The 20947-nt window shown below is 40.6% G+C and overlaps 1 protein-coding gene across 1 annotated transcript in view; it reads left to right on the top strand.

The window, feature by feature from the left end:
* The first annotated feature begins 15976 nt into the window (after positions 1-15976).
* Positions 15977-20947, top strand: part of LOC124278117 (structural maintenance of chromosomes protein 5-like) — a 387080-nt gene continuing 382109 nt past the window's right edge. The window contains exon 1 of the mRNA XM_046713865.1: positions 15977-16144. Within this exon, the coding sequence (XP_046569821.1) occupies positions 15999-16144 (146 nt within the window). The 5' untranslated portion in view covers positions 15977-15998. The remainder of the gene's footprint in view (positions 16145-20947) is intronic.

The following is a 20947-nucleotide window of genomic DNA, read 5'->3' as shown; positions in this document are numbered from 1 at the left end:
TTGGTAGCTACGTTCCAGTTTTACATTATTGCTGCTCCTGGGTTACTTGGGTTGCTGAAGCCCTTACCAAAGTATTAGATGTACGTGGCTTATGAAAGTCAGAGCCGATATCATCCACAGCTTACAAAGGAAGAGGGATGCTCCGCCCAGGTTCTTAGAAGCCCAGAGGCCAGGAAGGTTACCCGAGCCAGAGGATGTGAAATCACCCCGAGGTGGTAGGCACATCTCCTCCCAGCTCCTCCGGGTTTTCCGGGCTATCGGCAATTTTTGCTGCAGGGTTTAAGCCGTGGGAAGAAGCGTCAGAGGAAGGAGGAAAACTCTCGGGGGCTGCGGGGGAGCTGCCAGGGGGAGAGCGACCGACCCGCGTCGGTACAGAAACAAGGCCAATGATAGCGGCGGGCGCTTTACCCCATCTTCATGGATCTGCAGGTCACTCTGGCGGAGTCTGAATTTCGATCCTCGGATCAGAGTCCATTCAAAACAAATTAAAAACATCTCATCCAAGTCCCTAGAGGTAGAGATTGAGGAGGACGTAAACGCCTAACTGATTCCCTTACTCACCTGGCGGGGAGTCGGTGGCCCCTCACCCGCGATGGGGGTCCCAGTTCGAAGGATTTGCACGTCAATCGCGCGGCCGAATCCTTCAGAAGGATGGTTGGTGAAGGAGGAATGATGCAGCTCGCGGCTTCCCTCCCCCACCTCGGGGTGAAGTTGGACCCCTAGGGACAGTCGGGTTAGGCCCGGTGGTCCTTCCCCGGCTACCCTGGACGAGTAGAGAGGTCCTATCGAGTAGAACTCCTCCGTGAGTTCTTTCGAGTCCACAGACGAAGTGTCCAGATGCGAGTCGCGATGGATGGGGCGCTACCCGTCCCCTTGGGAACCGGAAACCTATGGGACTACTCAGGGGCCTACGGATTTATCGCGCCGCAAATATAATACAACAACCCGAGGCAAAGATTAGGGGATGGGTCCTGGAGCTGAAAGGGCCTGGGGGAAACTTCGAAGTGGTCGCTACCCCACTAGGCACATTCTGTATCCCCATGACTAGGGGACCCGTGAAGAAGACAGAACCTGCTCAAACAAACTTTGCCTCTGGGATGGCCTGCAGGAGCAAGGTGTCCTAACCCGGGACATCTGGAGCGTGACGTCACCCGCCACGGACGAGTGAGGTGAAGTGTTGCCCCAGTATGGCGCGGCGTGGCGTTAAGAACCATATTGCTGGGAAAATCTTTTACGTTTGTTTGGTTTAGAGTAAATTCCGTGTAATCTATGGAACTGGCTAAATGCTAGACAGAGTTGAAAGAGCTCATAATGTTGGAGTAAAGTATTGTAAATAAAAGGTTGCTGGAGAAATGTTGTGATAAACTGTAAAATTGTGAGTCGAACTGAGGCATTTTTATCAATCGGTAAACATCATAAACGTAATGTGTTCCAAATAAGTGATGTTAGCTGAGTAGAACTGCAATCGCACCAACCAAGAAACGGGATGAAACCAGAGTAGTTTACTGTAGGGGCCGTAATTGAATGGAATAATCTCATGCAAAAGTACACAATAGAATTTGATCATGAAGAGCTCCTACATTGAAGTCAAACCTTCCGGAATTGATTAGGTATGTATATATAACGATTAAGAGAGGAACGAGGGTGGTGTGCTCTGTTGTGAGACATAATCCTTCAAGTAAGGCGGTCTAGGCTCTAGATGCCTTGCACGTGTCCAATTACCTACTCCAAAGGAATAAAGGAAAGGACAGTTTTTCTTTGGATTTAGGCATTCTGGAGCTTGTTTCGAGGCTAGTATTTCAAGATAGGTGTAGGTCTGATCTTCCACAAGCTGTTCACTAACACTCAAACCTTAATAACATGACCGATCATCATTCACTAACACTTAGCACGTTACCACATGTCTTCCAAATATCATTAGAGAAAGACTCGGAGAGAGAACCCTTCTTCAAATCTCTCGTTTCCTTATAATATATCCAAAGCTAGCAAATTAGGCCGCATGGGATGACTATATAGTTATGTAAAACGAAGTATTTATAAAATATATTGTATATGAATATTATTCTCCAGCCAGCCAGATCTTAGAAATTTTGTTAACACGCAGCCTAAAACAGCACCTCGGCAGAAACGTCCCCGCTATCACCGGTTCAAGAAACGGCTGCTGAAGGCCAGAGACCCTTACATTTCTACAGTAATAAGTTATGCTTTACTCACTAGTCACTTCATATCCACCAAAGTTCAGCCAAGCAGTGATATCTCTGGTCATTTATCACTGCTCACCGTCAAGTCTCCTTATTTCATTCACGCATTAACACGAATGATTTTTTACCACAAGGGCTTGTTTACTGTGACGTTAAACTGCCATTGTAGTATCATCGTGCACCGACGGGGATCCTTTCATATAGTGCTAAGACCCGTCATCAGTGACAGTATATACCTTGATGGCAGTGTTTTAGCGTTACAAGACCCTGTGCATGGTTTTCGACGTCCGCTAGAACAAGTTAGAAGGAATTTCTGGCTAGTGCAGAGGAAACATCTTCAAATATGCTCCCATGGGAATTGTGGTTGAGTGCTTGTGTCTTCACATTGCCATCATCACATAAATTGCTGGATTAATTTTAGAATTGCTTTATTGTTTTTGCAAACTCCATACTCGTTAGAGGCGACTGACGGCGTCTGTTATGAGTCACGATCAGGCTGATTTGGCTGTGATTACAGGTCTTCGCATCCCAAATGTGTAAATCGATGCTCATGATGGTAATCACCGGGATTGGTTCGGTCTAGACTCGAATATTTATTATTACTGCCGTGGTAACAGATTGCCTTATTGTAGCATAAACAAGTTTCATAAATCAGACACTAAAATGACTGCCCTAAAAGAACGAAAAATAATTTGCCACAATAGGAAAATGACGAAATGAGCGATCTGCCACACAGGTGAAAGGGATGTAGCCCTGAAATGCGTAATTCAACTAGGAGTCTCTTTCATATAGGAGCCAAACTTTTCACTCACTCTGCTCCCTCTTGAAAAGAACTTTGGGGTGGTGCATTATTTGTGTGGTTAATATATGTATTTAGAAAATGATTATTCAATTCACGACGAGATTTATGTGAACTTTCGTGCAAATGCACCGATTTCATGCAAAGAGTTTTCATGATGTTGCATGCGGAACATAGTTAGGGTTAAAGCTCGAGAATGTACAGTGTCAGTGTGTACCTGTCCAGTGTTAAACATTTCCGTGATAAAAAAGACTGTTTTTGACATGTTGCGTCTGTCACGCTAGAACAGCTTCATGCAATCCGGCATGTTGGAAGATGGAACAAGTCATTGTGGCAGGAGCTCTAAACGTTGTTCAGTCTGCCAACGAGCAGATTGCAATCACCATATATATCGACACACCAATAACTTTACGAAAGATGTCGATCTTTTCTGACCATAAGGATGACAAATGGCGCACGTTATCAAAGTGGTCAAAGTGCCTCTGGAGTAGCGCTGGACCAATCGTCGTTGGCAAAACGTTATGTTTCTCGAATGAGATCATTGTTACATTGTATTTCCTTGATAGGGTATGGCGTAAGAGGGAATGATCAGTTTTCATGCCGAGCTTGTCAAGCGGGTATATTCCAGCTATGATTTTCGGCGCATGGCAATGTCATCGCGCAAAAGGCCGCCTACATCATTGACCTGTAAAATTCATGATGACATTTCACTGTGTCTATTGTCATATAGCAAACAGATGGACACGTACATGGCGCTTAACGCACGGTAGTTAAGGGTTATTAGCGTGTCCCGTAAAAAAGAAAAATGACAATTCAATTCGAGTGAGTTTAGTCAAACGGGCCTTTCTGAATATAATTTCTTTTTTCATGTTTCGTAGCTATGAGGGTTCAATTAACACTGACAAGATTGATGGTCTTTGTTCAATGACAGAGTCAGAGATCTAGGACAGTTCAGATGGCAGGGCAAGCGTGTTCAGACGGCGACTAGCGAATGCATGGCTGATTAATTAGAATAACGCTTAGTCTCTGAATATATATTATTTTGAAGCAACAAAAAGCCCATTTAATTTGAAAGGGAGCCCAGGGAGACCAGAGATTCAGGAACCCGAGGGGAATCTAGACATTTCTTTGTTTAGGGCTGCTAGCACTGCAGATAGGGACTTGGCAGTAAAGGGAGAAATAATGTGGTTTAGGGACTGTAAGATAGACTATGCTGACACGCGCGTTGTTCAACGTCGACAGTTTGGTGCCGTTAGCGTTATGGTATGGAAACACATATCATGGTCGGACACAACCTGTCATTGTCAATGGCAATCTGACAGGTCTGCGATACAGGGATGAGATCATTCGGCCGTATGTGCAGCCGATCATTTAAGGACAAGAGACGTAACTTCACGCTTCATGATAATGCCCATCCACTTCACTCGCGTAGTGTATCGTCCATGCGACGTCGTTGTGAAGCCGGCATCAACACCAATACTGAATTTGTGAACTGATCTTTGACACGCACATCTCTTCAAGGCGTGCCATGATGCCTCAATGTCAGAATCCATACAGATTTCAGATATTATCCGTCAACAGGTGAAGAGTGATTCAGGAAAACTCCACATATCATGTTTTAACTCATTTTGTATTAAAAAATGATAACCAGTTATTTTGTTTGGTACTCTCGAGGTTGGACTATGGGAACAGTTTGCTTCTAGGCATCAGCAAAGAATCACTGAGCAGACTTCAAAAAGTCCAAAATGTAGCGGCAAGAATCATTACACCGTGCCCCAAAGTACTCTCACATTACGCCGCTACTGGAAGTCATTACACTGGCTTCCGGTTGAGGAGAGATAGTGTTTAAAGTACTCTGTATCACATTCAAGAGTCTAAAAGGCATGTCACAAGAATATCTAAGGAACTGCTGTCCCCTTTACAAACCATCCAGACAACTGCGATCTGAAAAGCAGATTCTTTTGAAAACTCCTCTTATAGATTGGCCCCTTATGGAAAGCGTTCTTCCGTGTATTGAAGTCTCCATCGCTGAGATGAATGCGACTGCCTCGCCTTAAACTGTCCCAATCTTTTGCTGCGTTCAAATCACATCTTAAAACGCATCTATTTTCACTGCACTATTAACTCTATTCAAAACATTATTACTATTTTGTAGCGTTTTGTGTTTTGCTTGGATTTTGTGAGGTGGAATGCATTTGATTGTGGTGGACGTTGAGGCAAAGGTTGAAAGGAACTCGTGGAGGGAGATAGGGTGAAGGAAGGGGAGAGAAGGCTGCAGAAGGGAGCAGACGGGCAGATTTCGACAGGAACAAAGGATGTGGTGGAGGTAGTCATAATGGTGGTGTAGGGTACAACGATTCTAAGGGGAGGTTTACAAGTAGCAGAGGGAGGAGAGATTAGACTGTGGTACCAACTTTGCATGGTAGACCAATGCTGTTTAATTGATCACAAACTCCAGGGTGGGTTTTATAAGGGTTTTATCAATCCTGTCGTGGGAATTTATATTGTAGGTTTTGACTGTTTCGTCTGCATCCCATGACAACTCACGGTCGACTGAACACTAGTGTGGCCGGTAGTTTCTATTTATCTGGGGTTTTAAATGGAATGTAAAAGGATGGCGGAGCTGCTAAAGAGATGGGTACGACCATGATGCTCTTGGATGTGGTGTCGACCAGCATCTTTTCTTCGGTATTTCCGCAAAGCAAATTGTCGGTGATCAACAAATGTGGCATAACAGGCAAACGTTCACCACCACTTCCCTCATGAGTAGCAGCTACTTTTGGTTGAAGTACTTTGACTAAGGCTTAGTCACTAAATATATATAACAAACAAACCCATATAAATTGAAAAGGAGCCCCAGGGAGACCAGAGATCCTAAACGTGATTTAGAAATCTAGACTTGCTTCATTTAGAGCTTTAGCATTGCAGAGAGGGCTTGGCAGTAAAGGAAAATAATGGTTCAGTGAGTGTGAGACAGACTATTGCTGTACCAGAAGCACCGGGTAAATGTGTGTTTGGTTTCACCGGTGGTTTTCACAAACCTGAGTAGAATCCCTAACCTGGGTGTCAGCACTTCCAGGTCCTCATGCATTGGTTTCCATTCACTATATACGCCCAAACAATACTCTGAGGTGGGATGTCAGGGAGAGGTATGTCCCTTGGAGCACTCTTTATGAATCACCTAAGCACAACTTGTGACTGAAACCAGTTCGGCAAAGACCAACAACACCGTTTGCGACAGTTTTCGATGCACGGAGCAATTATTTGCATTCCATATATGGCAAGTGCATGTTTTCTGTTTGGAAGCTGTTTCAATTATTTATTTCAGGTAAGTCGTAAGGGATAATAAGTCTTTTATTGCATCAATTGGAAGCAAAGGAGTGCATATGCCCCAATATTTATAATATGGGCCAAAATATTGTGGAAAATGTGTGACATTGTGCCTGTAACGCATTAATATTCCAGCTGTATGGACGGCGGCCTCTCAATATTCGAGTCTGAATAAGACAATCCAGTGATTGACATGAGCATAGATTTACACAGTTAGATACGATGCATCAACCGAGTCAGTAAGCCTGACCACCCAATCCCGTTAGTCGCCTCTTATGTGTCATCATAAAACATTGGAATGTTAGTGATAGCCTCAGGTGCCGGCTGCTCTTCTTCTGTTTCTGTGAAGATGGGAATCACCGCTATAGGAATAGGGTCACTGGACACAGATGATATCTGTTCTTGAGCCTTCTTATAGGATTACTAGCTTGTCAGTTATTTTCGGCTTCTTCAGTAATCCAGCTTGATAGCTCTCCTAGATGACTCAGCAGGTATGCTCCTCCCCCGAACATATCCTGCTACAATTCATACATAACCAACAAGACAACAAACACACATCAAACGCTACAAATACTCCTGAGCCCACTAAAAAATAACCCAAACCTTCCAAGCCTTAGGAATTTTTCTAATCAAAACCGGCCTCTAGGGCGCATATTATTCGACATGACCCATTAGTAGCAACTCTAAAAATATCAAAACAACATTTATAACCTAAAGCAAAACGAAGGATAATATAACCAAAGAATACCCCAAACCAAACCAAACCAAACTACCCTGTACTTCCGCTGCCCCCACCACTTCTGGCAATAAATCAAAATATATACTTCGCAATACGATATATTGTGGTACACTTTTCGTGAACCAGTTCACCCGATACGATCGGCAATTTCCGTGATCATGATCGGTAATTTACGTGATGTAGTTAAGAATAGTAATACGATTTGTATTTCCTTTTCATCATTTTACATTAATAGTTTTGAGAATGATTATTGGTCAATCACATCTGTGTCCCGACAGTGGCTAGTGGCATTGTTTCAAATGAAAGGAAATAATAATAATAATGTGTCCATTTATAAATGTGTCCATTTATATAGCGCCAAACTCCACACTAGGTATGCTCATAGCGCTAACAATCAAGGCATAGCACATTATTACCCCGGATAACCCAAGCTGCCTGTTAGGCGCTAGAAGGTTATAGTCATATGACTTTTTTCCACCGGGTACCCATTTTCCTGCTGGGTGAACAGAGACAATTTTGAACAAACTCACTTGCCTAAGGTGAGACCACATGTGTCACATGTGCTTCGTTGTGGGACAGGACTCAAGTCCAAGAAACTCTCAGGAGTCAAGCTGTCAAACACGGTCACCCATCCAAGGACTCTCCGAGCTCGACGCTGCTTAACTTCACCGATTTGTGACCTGAGCTTTGAGCACAGGACCACGCGCCACAGGAAGACAGTAATTTTATTACCTTAGTTAACCCATTCAACACCACAGGCTGGAAAACCGGCCAAGACCTCACAAGTCCCCAGACACCTGTAAACCGGCCTGGCAGTAGGCGCATCAAAGTGGTATATAATTTTGAACCTACCTAACATATGATTCACTTTATTAAATAATAAATCCATCACTTTTCACAATGTCTGAAAATACTTATAACATTTCAAATGAACATATATTATCGACAGAATTAGAACTATAAACTATTTTTCGCAATGTTATTGAAAACAAAAACCGATTCGGCAACGGGTCCACATCAAAGTTGTCAAAGAGCAAAGTAACGATGTTTCGAGGAAATAATTAAACAAATTGAATAAACTAAAGAATAAAATCATTTAAATAACATTTCGGCTTTCGTCGCCTCGATCTTCACGCTTGCTAAAGAAACAAGAAAAAGCCTTCAATCCTCTCAATGCTACTGTCGAACCCATTCGACAGGAGAGCAGCATAATGACATCCCCAAATATAATTTGCAATAATTTTTCAACAAGTCGGATTTACGTGTCATTTTAATTATGTATGGAATGCATTGATTCCCAGGTTACTTAATATATAATCTTCAGACAGTTGATATTGGTGACAAAGATACGGAAGCCTATTAGGGCCATGTCATTTTTTTTTCCACATCCCTATTAACTGGAAATTTCCACTTAATAACTGGAAATTTCCACATAGTATCTGGAAATTTACACTTACTAATTGGAAATTTCCAGATAGTAACTTGAAATTTCTACTTAATAACTGGAAATTTCTACTTTATAACTGGAAAATTCCACTTAATAACTGGAAAATTCCACTTAATAACTGGAAATTTCCACTTAGGTTTCTTGCAATTTCCACTTAGTAACTGGAAATTTCCACTTAAATGGTATAAATAGAGCCTACAGCAGCATTTGAACAACTATATAAAGATCAAAATATGGAGATGTGCGTTAAGATCATTCAGACTTACGTATGCTTAGGGTTGAGCAATAAAGACATTCTTTACTTCTGGCTCATGATCACAAGATTTTGATAAGTGAACGTACGTTGAAAAGAAAACTTGCAAAATGAAGCTCTATCGAAGAAAAAGGAAAATCAAAAGTGGTTGATGTCGCTCTTTCATCCTGTCTGAATGTGAAACCCTCTGGTAAGTTACATGGCTATCGATGGATGCATCAAAGGTGTCGGGAAAAATGGTTTGACTGTTGACAAAGAAACTGTAAGGATATTGCTTGGTATCGTTGACCCCAGGGTGTGAAATGTCGCAGTAAAAGAAGACTGGAGCGTCGAAAGTACTTTCATTGGGACCTAATGCTGTTTGGCATATCGATGGGTACGACAAATTGAAGCCATACGGAATTTGCATTCATGGATGCATAGATGGATTTTCACGTAACATCATGTGGCTACATGCATGGAACACGAATAACAATCCAAAGCTGGTAGCAAGTTATTTCTGTTGAAGCTGTATCAACATATCAAGGATGCCCAGAGAGAGTACGCTCTGATGCTGGCACAGAAAAATGCAACTGTTGAGCAGATGCAGTACTTTCTGAGGAACGATCATGTGGACAGATACGCTGGTAGACTGAGTTACGTGTATGGGTCAAGTACAACAAACCAAAGAATAGAATCATGGTGGGGCATATTGAGAAAGCATTGCATTCAGTACTGGATGGATCTTTTCACTCACCTCAAACATGATGGATACTTTACAGGAAACCTCGTGGATAAAAACCTGATGCAGTTTTGTTTCTTAGAAGAAATTGAGGTAAGTTCACTTACACGTTTATTTTCACTCCGTTAATGGTTTTATGACACTATATATGTTTTATCTTAATTGTACTACTTTTTTGGTTCAGGTTAGTTATAACTAACCAATAACTGATTATCTTATTGCTTCAGAATGAAATTCAAGAAGTGGCTTAATTGTACTACTTTGGTTCAGGTTAGTTATAACTAACCAATAACTGATTATCGTATTGCTTCAGAATGAAATTCAAGAAGTGGCTTAATTGTACTACTTTGGTTCAGGTTAGTTATTACTAACCAATAACTGATTATCTTATTGCTTCAGAATGAAATTCAAGAAGTGGCTCGTACTTGGAACTTCCATCACATTCGTGCAAGTAAGAACAACCCAGGTCCGCATGGGAAACCGGCTGTAATGCATGCTATGCCTGCTTTATATGGCGTTGTGGATTGTTTAAAGCAAGTAACTCCGGATGCAATTGAAGTTTGCAAACAGGAGACTACTCCTAGGGATGAGGTCTGTAGTGATGCCACTGTATTCGAATTATGCAAAATCATTATGGATGAAATGCAGTGGGAATTCCCGGAAAAGAAGGAGGATCTGTGTGATCTCTATATTGCACTGAGGACAGAATTGAAGAGGCAGCTTGCCTAGCTTACTGTATTACAAACAGTGTTGTAATGCCTGGGAAATACACATTACCATTACAAATACTGCAATGATGCATTCACTTCTCACAGTGAGTGGTATGAATGGACCTTAGATGAGGTTTTTATGTCTGCATGCAAAGCTATACTTTATGGTGGTTTGGTAATTTGAATTGTACGATTTCTGAACATTGTATTAAAACAATACCATGCCAGTGTCAGTGTTTATATCATTCTAAGGATCAAAGTGTCATAATGGATGGCAGTGCAATGACCTAGGTAGCAAGAGTTTCCAGGTTCGATTCCATCCCCGTTTTCATTCTCACTAATCTCCAGCATATATGTTTTGAAAAATTTCCATTAGAGCCCTGGACGCATCCACCACTCTCAGTGTAGACAGCTGGTTGGAAAAAGGCCCACAAAGGGAGGAAATTAACAGGCCGAGTAGTGGATGCATCCTATGGACTAGTGCAAATTTATCAAAAGATATATGCTAGAACTGGTAGTGTCAGTATGGATGTTAGTGTCAGTATGGATGTTAGTGTTAGTGTGGATGTTAGTGTTAGTGTGGATGTTAGTGTCAGTGTGGATGTTATTGTCAGTATGGATGTTATTGTCAGTGTGGATGTTAGTGTCAGTGTGGATGTTAGTGTCAGTATGGATGTTATTGTCAGTGTGGATGTTATTGTTAGTGTCAGTATGGATGTTATTGTGAGTGTGGATGTTATTGTGAGTATGGATGTTATTGTCAGTGTGGATGTTAGTGTCAGTATGGATGTTATTGTCAGTGTGGATGTTAGTGTCAGTATGGATGTTATTGTCAGTGTGGATGTTAGTGTCAGTATGGATGTTATTGTCAGTATGGATGTTATTGTCAGTGTGGATGTTAGTGTCAGTGTGGATGTTATTGTTATTGTCAGTATGGATGTTATTGTGAGTGTGGATGTTATTGTGAGTATGGATGTTATTGTCAGTGTGGATGTTAGTGTCAGTATGGATGTTATTGTCAGTGTGGATGTTAGTGTTAGTATGGATGTTATTGTCAGTGTGGATGTTATTGTCAGTGTGGATGTTAATGTGAATGCTAGTGTGGATGTCAGTGTCAATGCGGATGTTTATTTCAGTAAGGTTGCCAGTCTGTGAAAGGACTAGTTTGTTATAAATTGATCACACCCTCTTGTCAAATTGCGCAACTGATGTTTTTCAAATATGAATTGATTGACACTCTTTGAGTAATTATAGTTGCTTTCATAACATGCATGGTTAATATTTGCTGACCATGTCGACCAAATCAGAGTGATAACATCATAAAGAACAAAACTATCTTTATTTCGTAATAAATTTGAGTCTCAATTACACTCACGTGAAAAGATTAAGTATTTGTTCAAAGAACGTTTGCTAAAATATCAACACATTATCATTTGTTCTCGATGTAAGAAAACAATCATGTTTTGAAGTAACATATTAAGAAACCTCTTTCAAAGTTCAAACTTGTAGGCACAGTGACCATACACTTTTCTTCAAACACATTTTAAGCAGGCTGCCAACAGTGAAAATATTACTGAAGTTGAATAATGCAAATGATCTCAATTTGATCATTTGATATTGTAATAAAAATTGTAAAAGAAACTTCCATCGACGAAACAATCTTTGTATAACACATATGCATCATGATTCGACGAACTGATAAATGAATTTCTTTTGTAACACAAAACTGAGTATAACTGTAACAATTCTGTATCATCCAACAGCCTTTAACACAGTGTAAGTCGTCATACTGATTTCCAGTGCAAACGTGTGTATCTTCTACACGAAGTCCATTATCCAGATGTCACTCTTCAGCACTGCAGTGAACTCCGACCTGAACTGAAGATAGCTGTCGTATTGCTCGGGTAGTTCCAGCACATATCCACAGGTGTGAGCAACAGGTCGACGCTGTAGTCCCTTCAATGTGTTGAATCTCACAGCGAGGGATTTTTGCTTTCCAGAAGCATCAACTAGCAGAAGGTCAGAACCGGTACAAAATCTGAGTAGCTTTGCCAACATATCGGATTCAAGTTCTTTCACAAACTTGATAAGAAATTTGGAAGTAGCTGTTTGACAAACTGACATACATTCTGGAAATGAGAAGAGCTTGACCACCTTTCTGACATTTGGAATCAAGTTGTTGTAGAGACTTTCTAATGAAGTGTCACCAAGATCAAAGCCAAGACTGGTAAGCTGGTCAAACCAACACGCTTTCACATACATTGGTTCTTGAATGAGTTCCTTGTGTGCGATCTCTCCTATTACCTTGGTTAGGTTTTCAGGAGTTGGGATGACCCGTCCATCGTGTGTTGAGATTATGTCGATGATGTCCTCTTGGATTTGGTCATCAACATTGCCCTCCATGGTTGTTTTCAAAGTATCTGCTTCACTGAGTGGCAGATATGACAGATACTCTGTCACAAGATGATTCTTCGTATCTGAGAAGATGTCAACGCCAAAGAGGCAGCAAGACATGAAGCCTTTGACAGATATATGGGGAAGTATCGCTGTGTTTTCCAGCCAAGATAAAGGACGCTTGCAATGGCCTTCCAATCTGAATCACTAAAGTCATGTCTGATGAAAGGAACCTTCATTTCTCTGCCCAAACAGCAATTATCATAAAAGACGACCAGAATTCCACCAGTGCATCGCGCACGACACCACCACTGTCCTCAGCAATTTCGCTCTTACCGTTTGGGAGAATCATTTCGAAACTAAACAGATCCTTGTTGAGGTCATATGTATTTTCTTTGAAATTCTGTTTCAGCTCCTGGAATACATGACCTCTGTGAACACGTATTTTATGTTCTATGGTGGATGCTGCCTGTCAATCTCCCTCAATAAGTGTGTTGATGGAATGTAGGTCGTCTGCTGTATCTGGTATATCCGGAAGAAACATATCCCGATAAGTTGCATCAAAGGAGAGTAATACTTGTGCAGTACCATCTTCAGAAGGGTATATGTCTCGATCAATGGTATCCAGCACATCAATGTTTTGTGGATCTTTCAATGACACAACAGTTGCTGATGATGTGAATGATACCGGTTTTGTTCTTGAAGTATTGAATGGTGGCATTGGCAAGTCTTCATCATCCTGTTCTTCAGTTATTGGAGTATGGTAAGGAGAAGTGACTGATGATGTCGTCAGTACAGCCTCTTGTGAAGTCTGTTGTGCAGAATCTTCTGATTTTCCACCAGTGTGCTCTTTCTGTTTCATGCCCAAGTAGAACTTCACCTTTGACAGCTTTGACATATCAAATACTTGCTGAATGGTAACATCTGATGGCATTGATACGAGTTTGTAATCAAAGACATCGAATTCGTATTCCTTTTCTGCTCCGAACTTGTCAGAATGTCCTTTGGGGAAGAAAAGAGACTTGGCCTCATGAAGAATTTCATTTCGCGTTGATGTTTTTGACATGACAATTTCTCTCACCCCTCCACCAGAGACAGCCCGTACCTGCTTGTATTCCTTTCTTTTCACATCATATTTTGATAATCCAATACCAATTCGCCTGGATGTCTTTGTTGCATTCTGGTTTCCAAATTGCAAACTCACTGTTTGCCCTTCGTCTTCGGAACTGTCGGATTCTGCTTTTCGTTTAAGTTGCTTTCTCAGTCTCTGAAATAAGCTTTGTTTTCGTTTATTCCCTGATTTTTCGGCTTTGGCACCTTTCTTTTCCCTGTTAAGGAAAGCTCGTAGTGCCAGTCGGTCGCCATACTGGGGGATATACGTTGAAAGCTGATCATCTGTCATAATCCCAATACAGGGGGCATCAATCTGTAAAACAAACAGTCATAAAATGGTACTCAAACAAAAAAGATTTCGGTAATGTCGCAATTTAAATAATAATACTAATACAACGTGGTGGACTCAGCCAATGTGGATTAAATCATTCTGGCTTGAATCGAGCTCGCCACACAACCCATTACTTCACTGCTTCCAATAGATTAGTACATGCATACGCACCTTTTCTCGTTGCAGGACATCAAGTGTTGCCGTAGGTATACCTCTGTGCCGAAGGAATTCATCCATGACTACTCTTCTAGCTTCGGATACCAAGTGAAAACTACTTATTGCCATATGTACATTTCCAGATACTAAGTGGAAATTTCAAGAAACCTAAGTGGAAATTTCAAGAAACCTAAGTGGAACTTTCCAGTTACTAAGTGGAAATTTCAAGAAACCTAAGTGGAAATTCCCAGTTCCTAAGTGGAAATTTCCAGTTACTAAGTGGAAATTTCCAGTTACTAAGTGGAACTTTCCAGTTACTAAGTGGAAATTTCCAGTTAATAGGGATATGAAATGTTTTTTGACATGGCCCTAATAGGCTTCCGTACAAAGACCATTTGTAATTTGATTCTAAAATGTATGGGGAATTCAGTGATGCATTTGTCGCAGGTAAATGTGATATACACGTGCTGTAATTGGCGTCTCATTACTGGCCTCCGCGAAATGCGAGTTTGTAAACACTATCCAATATGACGGAAAGCGCACTTCGGCGTTCGTGTAAGTGTATTTTCAGATTTATCATTAGTGTTTTCATGAAAACCTGATATCAGTGATCAATATGCTATTTTTGAAATTCAATACATCTGAGTAGTAATTATCCGATTTGAACATTTGAAAACATACACCAAATAACGTTGTGAATCGTGATTTCGTAATGTGTCAAATATGGCGACATTTATGGTGAAGCCGCAGTGAAGCATGAATACCCCACTCAGACACATTTTACTGACTCCGAGCCGACCAGTCCTTGTTGTACCCATTAATGCCGAGCGCCAGGCAGGGACCAACAAGTATACCATATTTTAACGTCTTTTGGTATGACGCAGTCGGGGATTGAACCCGCGACCTTAATTCCGGTCTCCGGGCGGACGCTCTAACCACTACACCACGGAGGCGGTCTTCTGAAAATAAGAAATTAAATCATTGGAAATAATAACTTGAAGCCCGGACACATTATTTTATATATTTCATTCCAAATTAACCTGCTATTTTTCAGTCATCACTCCACTTGAGCAACACCAGACAGTCCAAATTCAGAATCTGAGATCCCTGAGGCGGTATTTTGTTCGCTCACACTTTCCATAAAGATGCCAAATGTAAAAATTCGTCGCACAGTGCTTTTATCGGTGTACGATAAAAAGCTGAGACATTTACTGTTTTTCAACGCATTTACAATTCGTACAACATTTTGCAGTGTCTATTTTTCAAACCTCCGAAGTATTTGAACTAGAATCTATACCATCTGGTTGGAAATTTAATATTCTACATTTCTGTGTAATTTCATAGTCGTAGGTAGATCTAGGACCACGCGAACGCAATTCTCGCACAACATTCACTTTTCAAACCTTATGAAACTGTGCGCCAGAAAAAAAACCTCGGCATCCAGGGGGTTAACTGGTTCCCAGATCTTTCAGCGCGACTTCAATATACAGACGGAGTCCAGCTTGACCAATCCGGATGTGACGTCAAATAAACGAGCAGAGCGTTTTAAATGGCAGCCTGTACCGGCTTTTGTTATTGTGTGTGTGTATACTAACGACCGCAATCGATCTAGGGCAGGCTCGCCAGTCTAAATTTATATGGACCTAAATTTAATAGATATCAGTGATAAACAACATACATATTCCACAATTACTTTATGAGAAACACAAAATCGTCTTGCTAGAATAAACAGCAACCCAGTCATAACTCTCGCTTTTCACGAGGCCATTGTGACGAGAGTACTGTCTATCGCGCGAATGCGAAGATGAATTCGAGTGAGAAGCGACATTTTATGGAAGAAGACAACGAAAATAACGTCAATATATCCAACACAGCTGGTAAAAAAACAGTCAAGAAAGATTTGGGATATGTAGAAGGAGCCATCGTGCGCATCAAATTAGAAAACATATTGTAAGTCGAAGACAGCCATTTGACAGAATTGATGTTTTGCAGTCAAGAACTGCATCCAAGCCTCCGCATGTACACTCACTGAAACACAATAAGGAGGTCCACATAATATGTAAAAATATTCAAAATTTGCTTTTGCAAACTTGGATGATTTATGATGTATTTCATAGTAGTATGTCTGTGTTAAAAGACCGAAATGATTTAAAGTTAAATATTCCGATTCTTATTCTGTGGGGATTGACACCATGTACATAATGAATGGTCAAATACGGCTAAAAATGTACGTTACCTGTCAGCTGTTGACTTCTTATTGTACACAGAAGACACAAAAAGACAATTGAACATTTAATGATACTTTATTAGACAACATGAAATATTAAATCACCAAGCATGTGGTTACATTTGTCCACAGCATAAACTGAGAGCTATTTAGTTGTTCCCCTACTCAACAGAACAGTTATCACCATATTTAAGCTGTATTTACAAAATTATTCCGTCGTTCCTTAAATCAATGAAACAGAATTAATTATGATACTTAATTGGCTATTCACCAATGTGTCCACCCCGTTCACTGCCGCCAATCATGTTTTTTTATATAACGTGGCGGAAGGGAATCATGGCAATATAAATAGATGTTTTCTCACAACTAACTGTTACAGTTATTGCCATTCCAAATTTCTCATGCCATTCGAGAAATAATATATATATCTATATCATACAGTAAGCTCGAATAATTGATTGTGTGACTATTTGAGTGTTTCTTTTACAGTAGATTGAAAGGGATGAAACAATGACTTGTGAACTTGAACTTGCTGTTATATAGGTCATGGGACATCCCCCCCCCCGACTAAGTTGAAAAATAATTATAGGGTTTATAACTTTATCTTTAATTTTTCTCTTATTTTACTTACCGTGAAGAATTTACTTTTGCTGTCCTTTATTGTTGTCAAATACTGTGGGGAAAAAATACTGGAATTGTAATTGACTGGAACTGCACATGTGTGATACTGATGTATTGGTGATAACCGTTACGCGGTGATATATGTTCGCTAGCCAGTATGGAACTGACAGAATTCCCCTCTGGAACTGACAGAATTAAATATCAACCACACTGTCATTAGCGTGTAAAATGCTTTGTAATCAAAGTTACATATGTATTTAATTTAAGATGGTAAGATAATTTCTTTATTATCCCGAAGGGAAATTTGTTTTGCATCATATGCAGTTCTGGAGTTTTTTTCTTTCATAAAGCAGCCATATATAACATTGCAAATGATAATCATAAAACTATTGTTTAAAATAATCACGATATAAATACATAAATTTAATACACAAACATTGATATTGACTAGAATTTGTATTTGCATCTTGTATGAATCCAAACTTACTTCGTCAAGAGTAATCCTGCGACAACTATAAGGTTATTTGCATATTTTCCGTCCTAAAAGTGATGTATTGTCCAACTTTGTTCTGCACACGTCAGCAAATTGTAAGGCGCCAAAAAAATTAGTTTGTTACATTATTGTTAACTTGTATCCAAATGAACAGAAGTTGCAGTTGTTTTGGTTAGAAACATGATGATATTACTAATGATAATGAAATTCCAAAATAATTTTTAATATTAAAACTATATAGATTAGTTACTTGTCTTACGTAAACGTTTGGCAGTGTCATGTGCTTGTACCGCATGCCATAGTAAGAAAATAGCAATACCGTGATACGATGGAGTTCTCTCCCTTGGTAAATATTAACCGGCTTCTTTCGTTTCATTAAACTAGTTTTAATCAAATTGTGATATTCTAGTCGTTATACTGTCCTTCGCTGGCAGGTTTTTTAAATAAGTATACATATGTATATTCTTAGTACCTCACATTTGTCGTCACAATATGGCTGAAATATTGCTGATGTGACGTTAAATATTAACTCACTCACTCACTCACTCTTTCGTTTCATGGCTCTCACTGAAAAACTGTCGAAATTAAAATAATACTTTTTTCAAAAATATGTTGATTAAATGTCATGTTAACCAGATTTCATGCTAAAATAGGCCTTAGAAGTTCACAATTGTATTTCCGACTACGGATATATCAAGTAACGCGGTATAATGAGTGGAAGGCTACATGTTCTTAGCTACTGAAGAACTGGATACTTGCTATTATTTAATTTTAATTCTTTGGGTAAAACTTCTAAGAAATGTGCAGCAATATATTTACTTCTCTAGATGCCTGAAAACGTACATTATTATTGATGACAACACCATTACCTAACATCAAATACTAAATGAAACTGAAATCATCAAGATAACACCTGAACCGCTAACAATCTCAACAAATGCTGAATAATCTTGACGTTCCCATTGTCTTCAGAAGGCATATCTCTCAAGGTAACGGACATTTCAAAACATCACATGATTTTCACTTGCCTATGTTACTATGTACAATTAAATGCGAAATATAACTGACAAACGTTTTAACTTGGTGCGTGTATTAGAGATACAAATACAATAATAGAACTATGAGGGAACAGCAGTTTTTATTTCTTTCATGTGTTCCTGGTAACAAACATTTCAGTCTACTGGTACTCATGATAGTTGCGTTCAATGGTTTGAATGGGCTAAGTTTCAGCTTGCGGACTGATTTTCCACTTGCTTGAGGTGGTTGAATTTAACACAGGATCCCTTCTTTCTTACACCAGACAATATCATTGTGTCGGGGCCATTAAAAGCAATTCTGGGTTCAACACATTTAACTCGATCTGTTGTTTGCGCTTCCTCTGTAGGACTAGCTTGTGGATCTTCAACTTCTGTTGCTGTAGAATCTGTGACTTGTAATTCCTTTGTATGACTTTGCTGTGGATCATGGACAGTTGGTGTGGTTTCCAAAGATTGGATCAGAGGTACAGATAAGCTGCGTATCTGCATAAATTACGCAAATAGTTATATGAAAACTCAATTCCTATTAAGACTATTGCGTACAAGTACGCTTGCATTTTTGTAAATACTCAGTAAATGTGATCTTACATGCGTATACACAAAAATGTCAAATCTTAGTTTGCGTACCGGTGGATAAAATAAAATAACTGTGGTATATTGACACATTCTATTTCAGGACATGAACTTGACAACTTGCGCGGGCCGCCAATTTGCCTGCCACAAGGCTGGAAAACAGAGAACCCACGGAAAAGTTACGACAAAAGATGAATGAGAATATCAATATATGAAGTCCATCTAATGCCCGTGCTTAAGAAAGGAAACATACATAAAGATTGAGACTCTTTTACACTCATCGTATTGGTAGGAGAGCACACTCGAAACGAACACCATGCGCGTCTATTCAGCAGAAAGACAGCATGAAAAGTGAGGTACGAGGTAGACGGCGAGAGTTAACTGCTCTTGGCTGTAGGGGGCCCAGAGGGCCCTGTAGGGGTGGTCTCACAAGACAAAGCGAGTTTTTTGTTTTATAAATATTTTATTGAAAAATATAATTACAACTGTCGTAGGATTTAAAATGGAGTAGTATATACAATGATGGTACGGGACCAGGTCCCCCCAAGGGCTCAATTTAAAAAATTGAGCCCTTGGGGAGGCCCTAATCCCGTACCATCATTGTATATACTACTACTGAGTTGCATGCAAAATTTGGCGAAAATCGGTCAAATTGTTTCTGAAATATTGACTTTTAAGTGAGCATGGGGTCGGTCGGGAAAAATCAAGGCCTTTGATTCACACATACACAATGATGACAATTATCATACAGTGGGCGATCAAAAAAAGGGACCGTATTGTGAGGTACGATCATCAACTCCTCTCTGACGAATGCTCTCGGCGGCCTGTCTTTCAAGTAGTACAAGTTCGGTTTGCCGTCTTTGATGTCGACCAGGTTGACATACGTTTTCATAGACCATATCGGATCGGTGGCGCGTTGTCTGCTGTCTCCCTCGTATTCGCCAGGCTCGTACAAGTATCTAACACTGACACGGTCCGGTAGTGTGTTCTCTGTGACGTGCTGCTGACGATTTGGTGTTGTTAACAGATTTCATTTTGATGGCTTCGACGGGTCTCTTGCCCACGAGTCTGGTTAAAGTAATGGGGAAAAAGCCAAGGGTGCACCTCCACTTAACATTTGAGTATATAGGGACACTCTTTGTTTGCATTGTTTTTTCTTCGCAATCCCAGTAGTCCATCCAACCCAAAGACAGGTATACAGAAAGCAAAAATGGAGTCCAGCGCAGAAAAACAACAACAGTATGTCGATGGGGTTTGGACCACTCTTGTGTTGTTTCTCCATCAGCAAAGAGGAAGTACCACATATCGCAAGCCCGATACACGCGAATCTGTGGCAGCCCCGAGAGAACTCCCGACATGGCCGAAGTCTTCGAGAGACTGCTGGAGAAGTGTCCCCACGTATTGCTTTCCGACCGAGAGAAACAAATCCTGGAGAAATCAGGACACACCTTCGCTACCAGATGCCTCGCCAGTTTCTGGAACTGTATTTGCTGTACTTTCGCCCATTCGTCGAAGACAGCAAAATAGTGGATTTCGTCTACCTCTACCCACCCAACCAATTTCACCCCGCGGCCGGCAAACTCCGCATCGTTCTCTCGGATGACTACTGTTGCCTGGAACCCAAGGACAGACACCACCGATGCACCGACTGCCCGGCCGCTTTATCGGAACTCCCTACTCTCTTCGAGCGAGACAACTCTACGTGCAAGTGCGGCGCCATCGACCACTGCGTCGACAGCAAGAAATGCGTACTGTGGAAAAACAAAGCGATAGTCTACACACCACCCCAGGAGGAGCGACTT

Source organism: Haliotis rubra, unplaced genomic scaffold, assembly GCF_003918875.1.
Source record: "Haliotis rubra isolate DU_JTF1 unplaced genomic scaffold, ASM391887v1 Scf231, whole genome shotgun sequence".
Classification (NCBI taxonomy): Eukaryota; Metazoa; Mollusca; class Gastropoda; order Lepetellida; family Haliotidae; genus Haliotis; species Haliotis rubra.
Note: the sequence above shows the minus strand (reverse complement) of the source record. Positions and strands in the feature narration are given on the sequence as shown.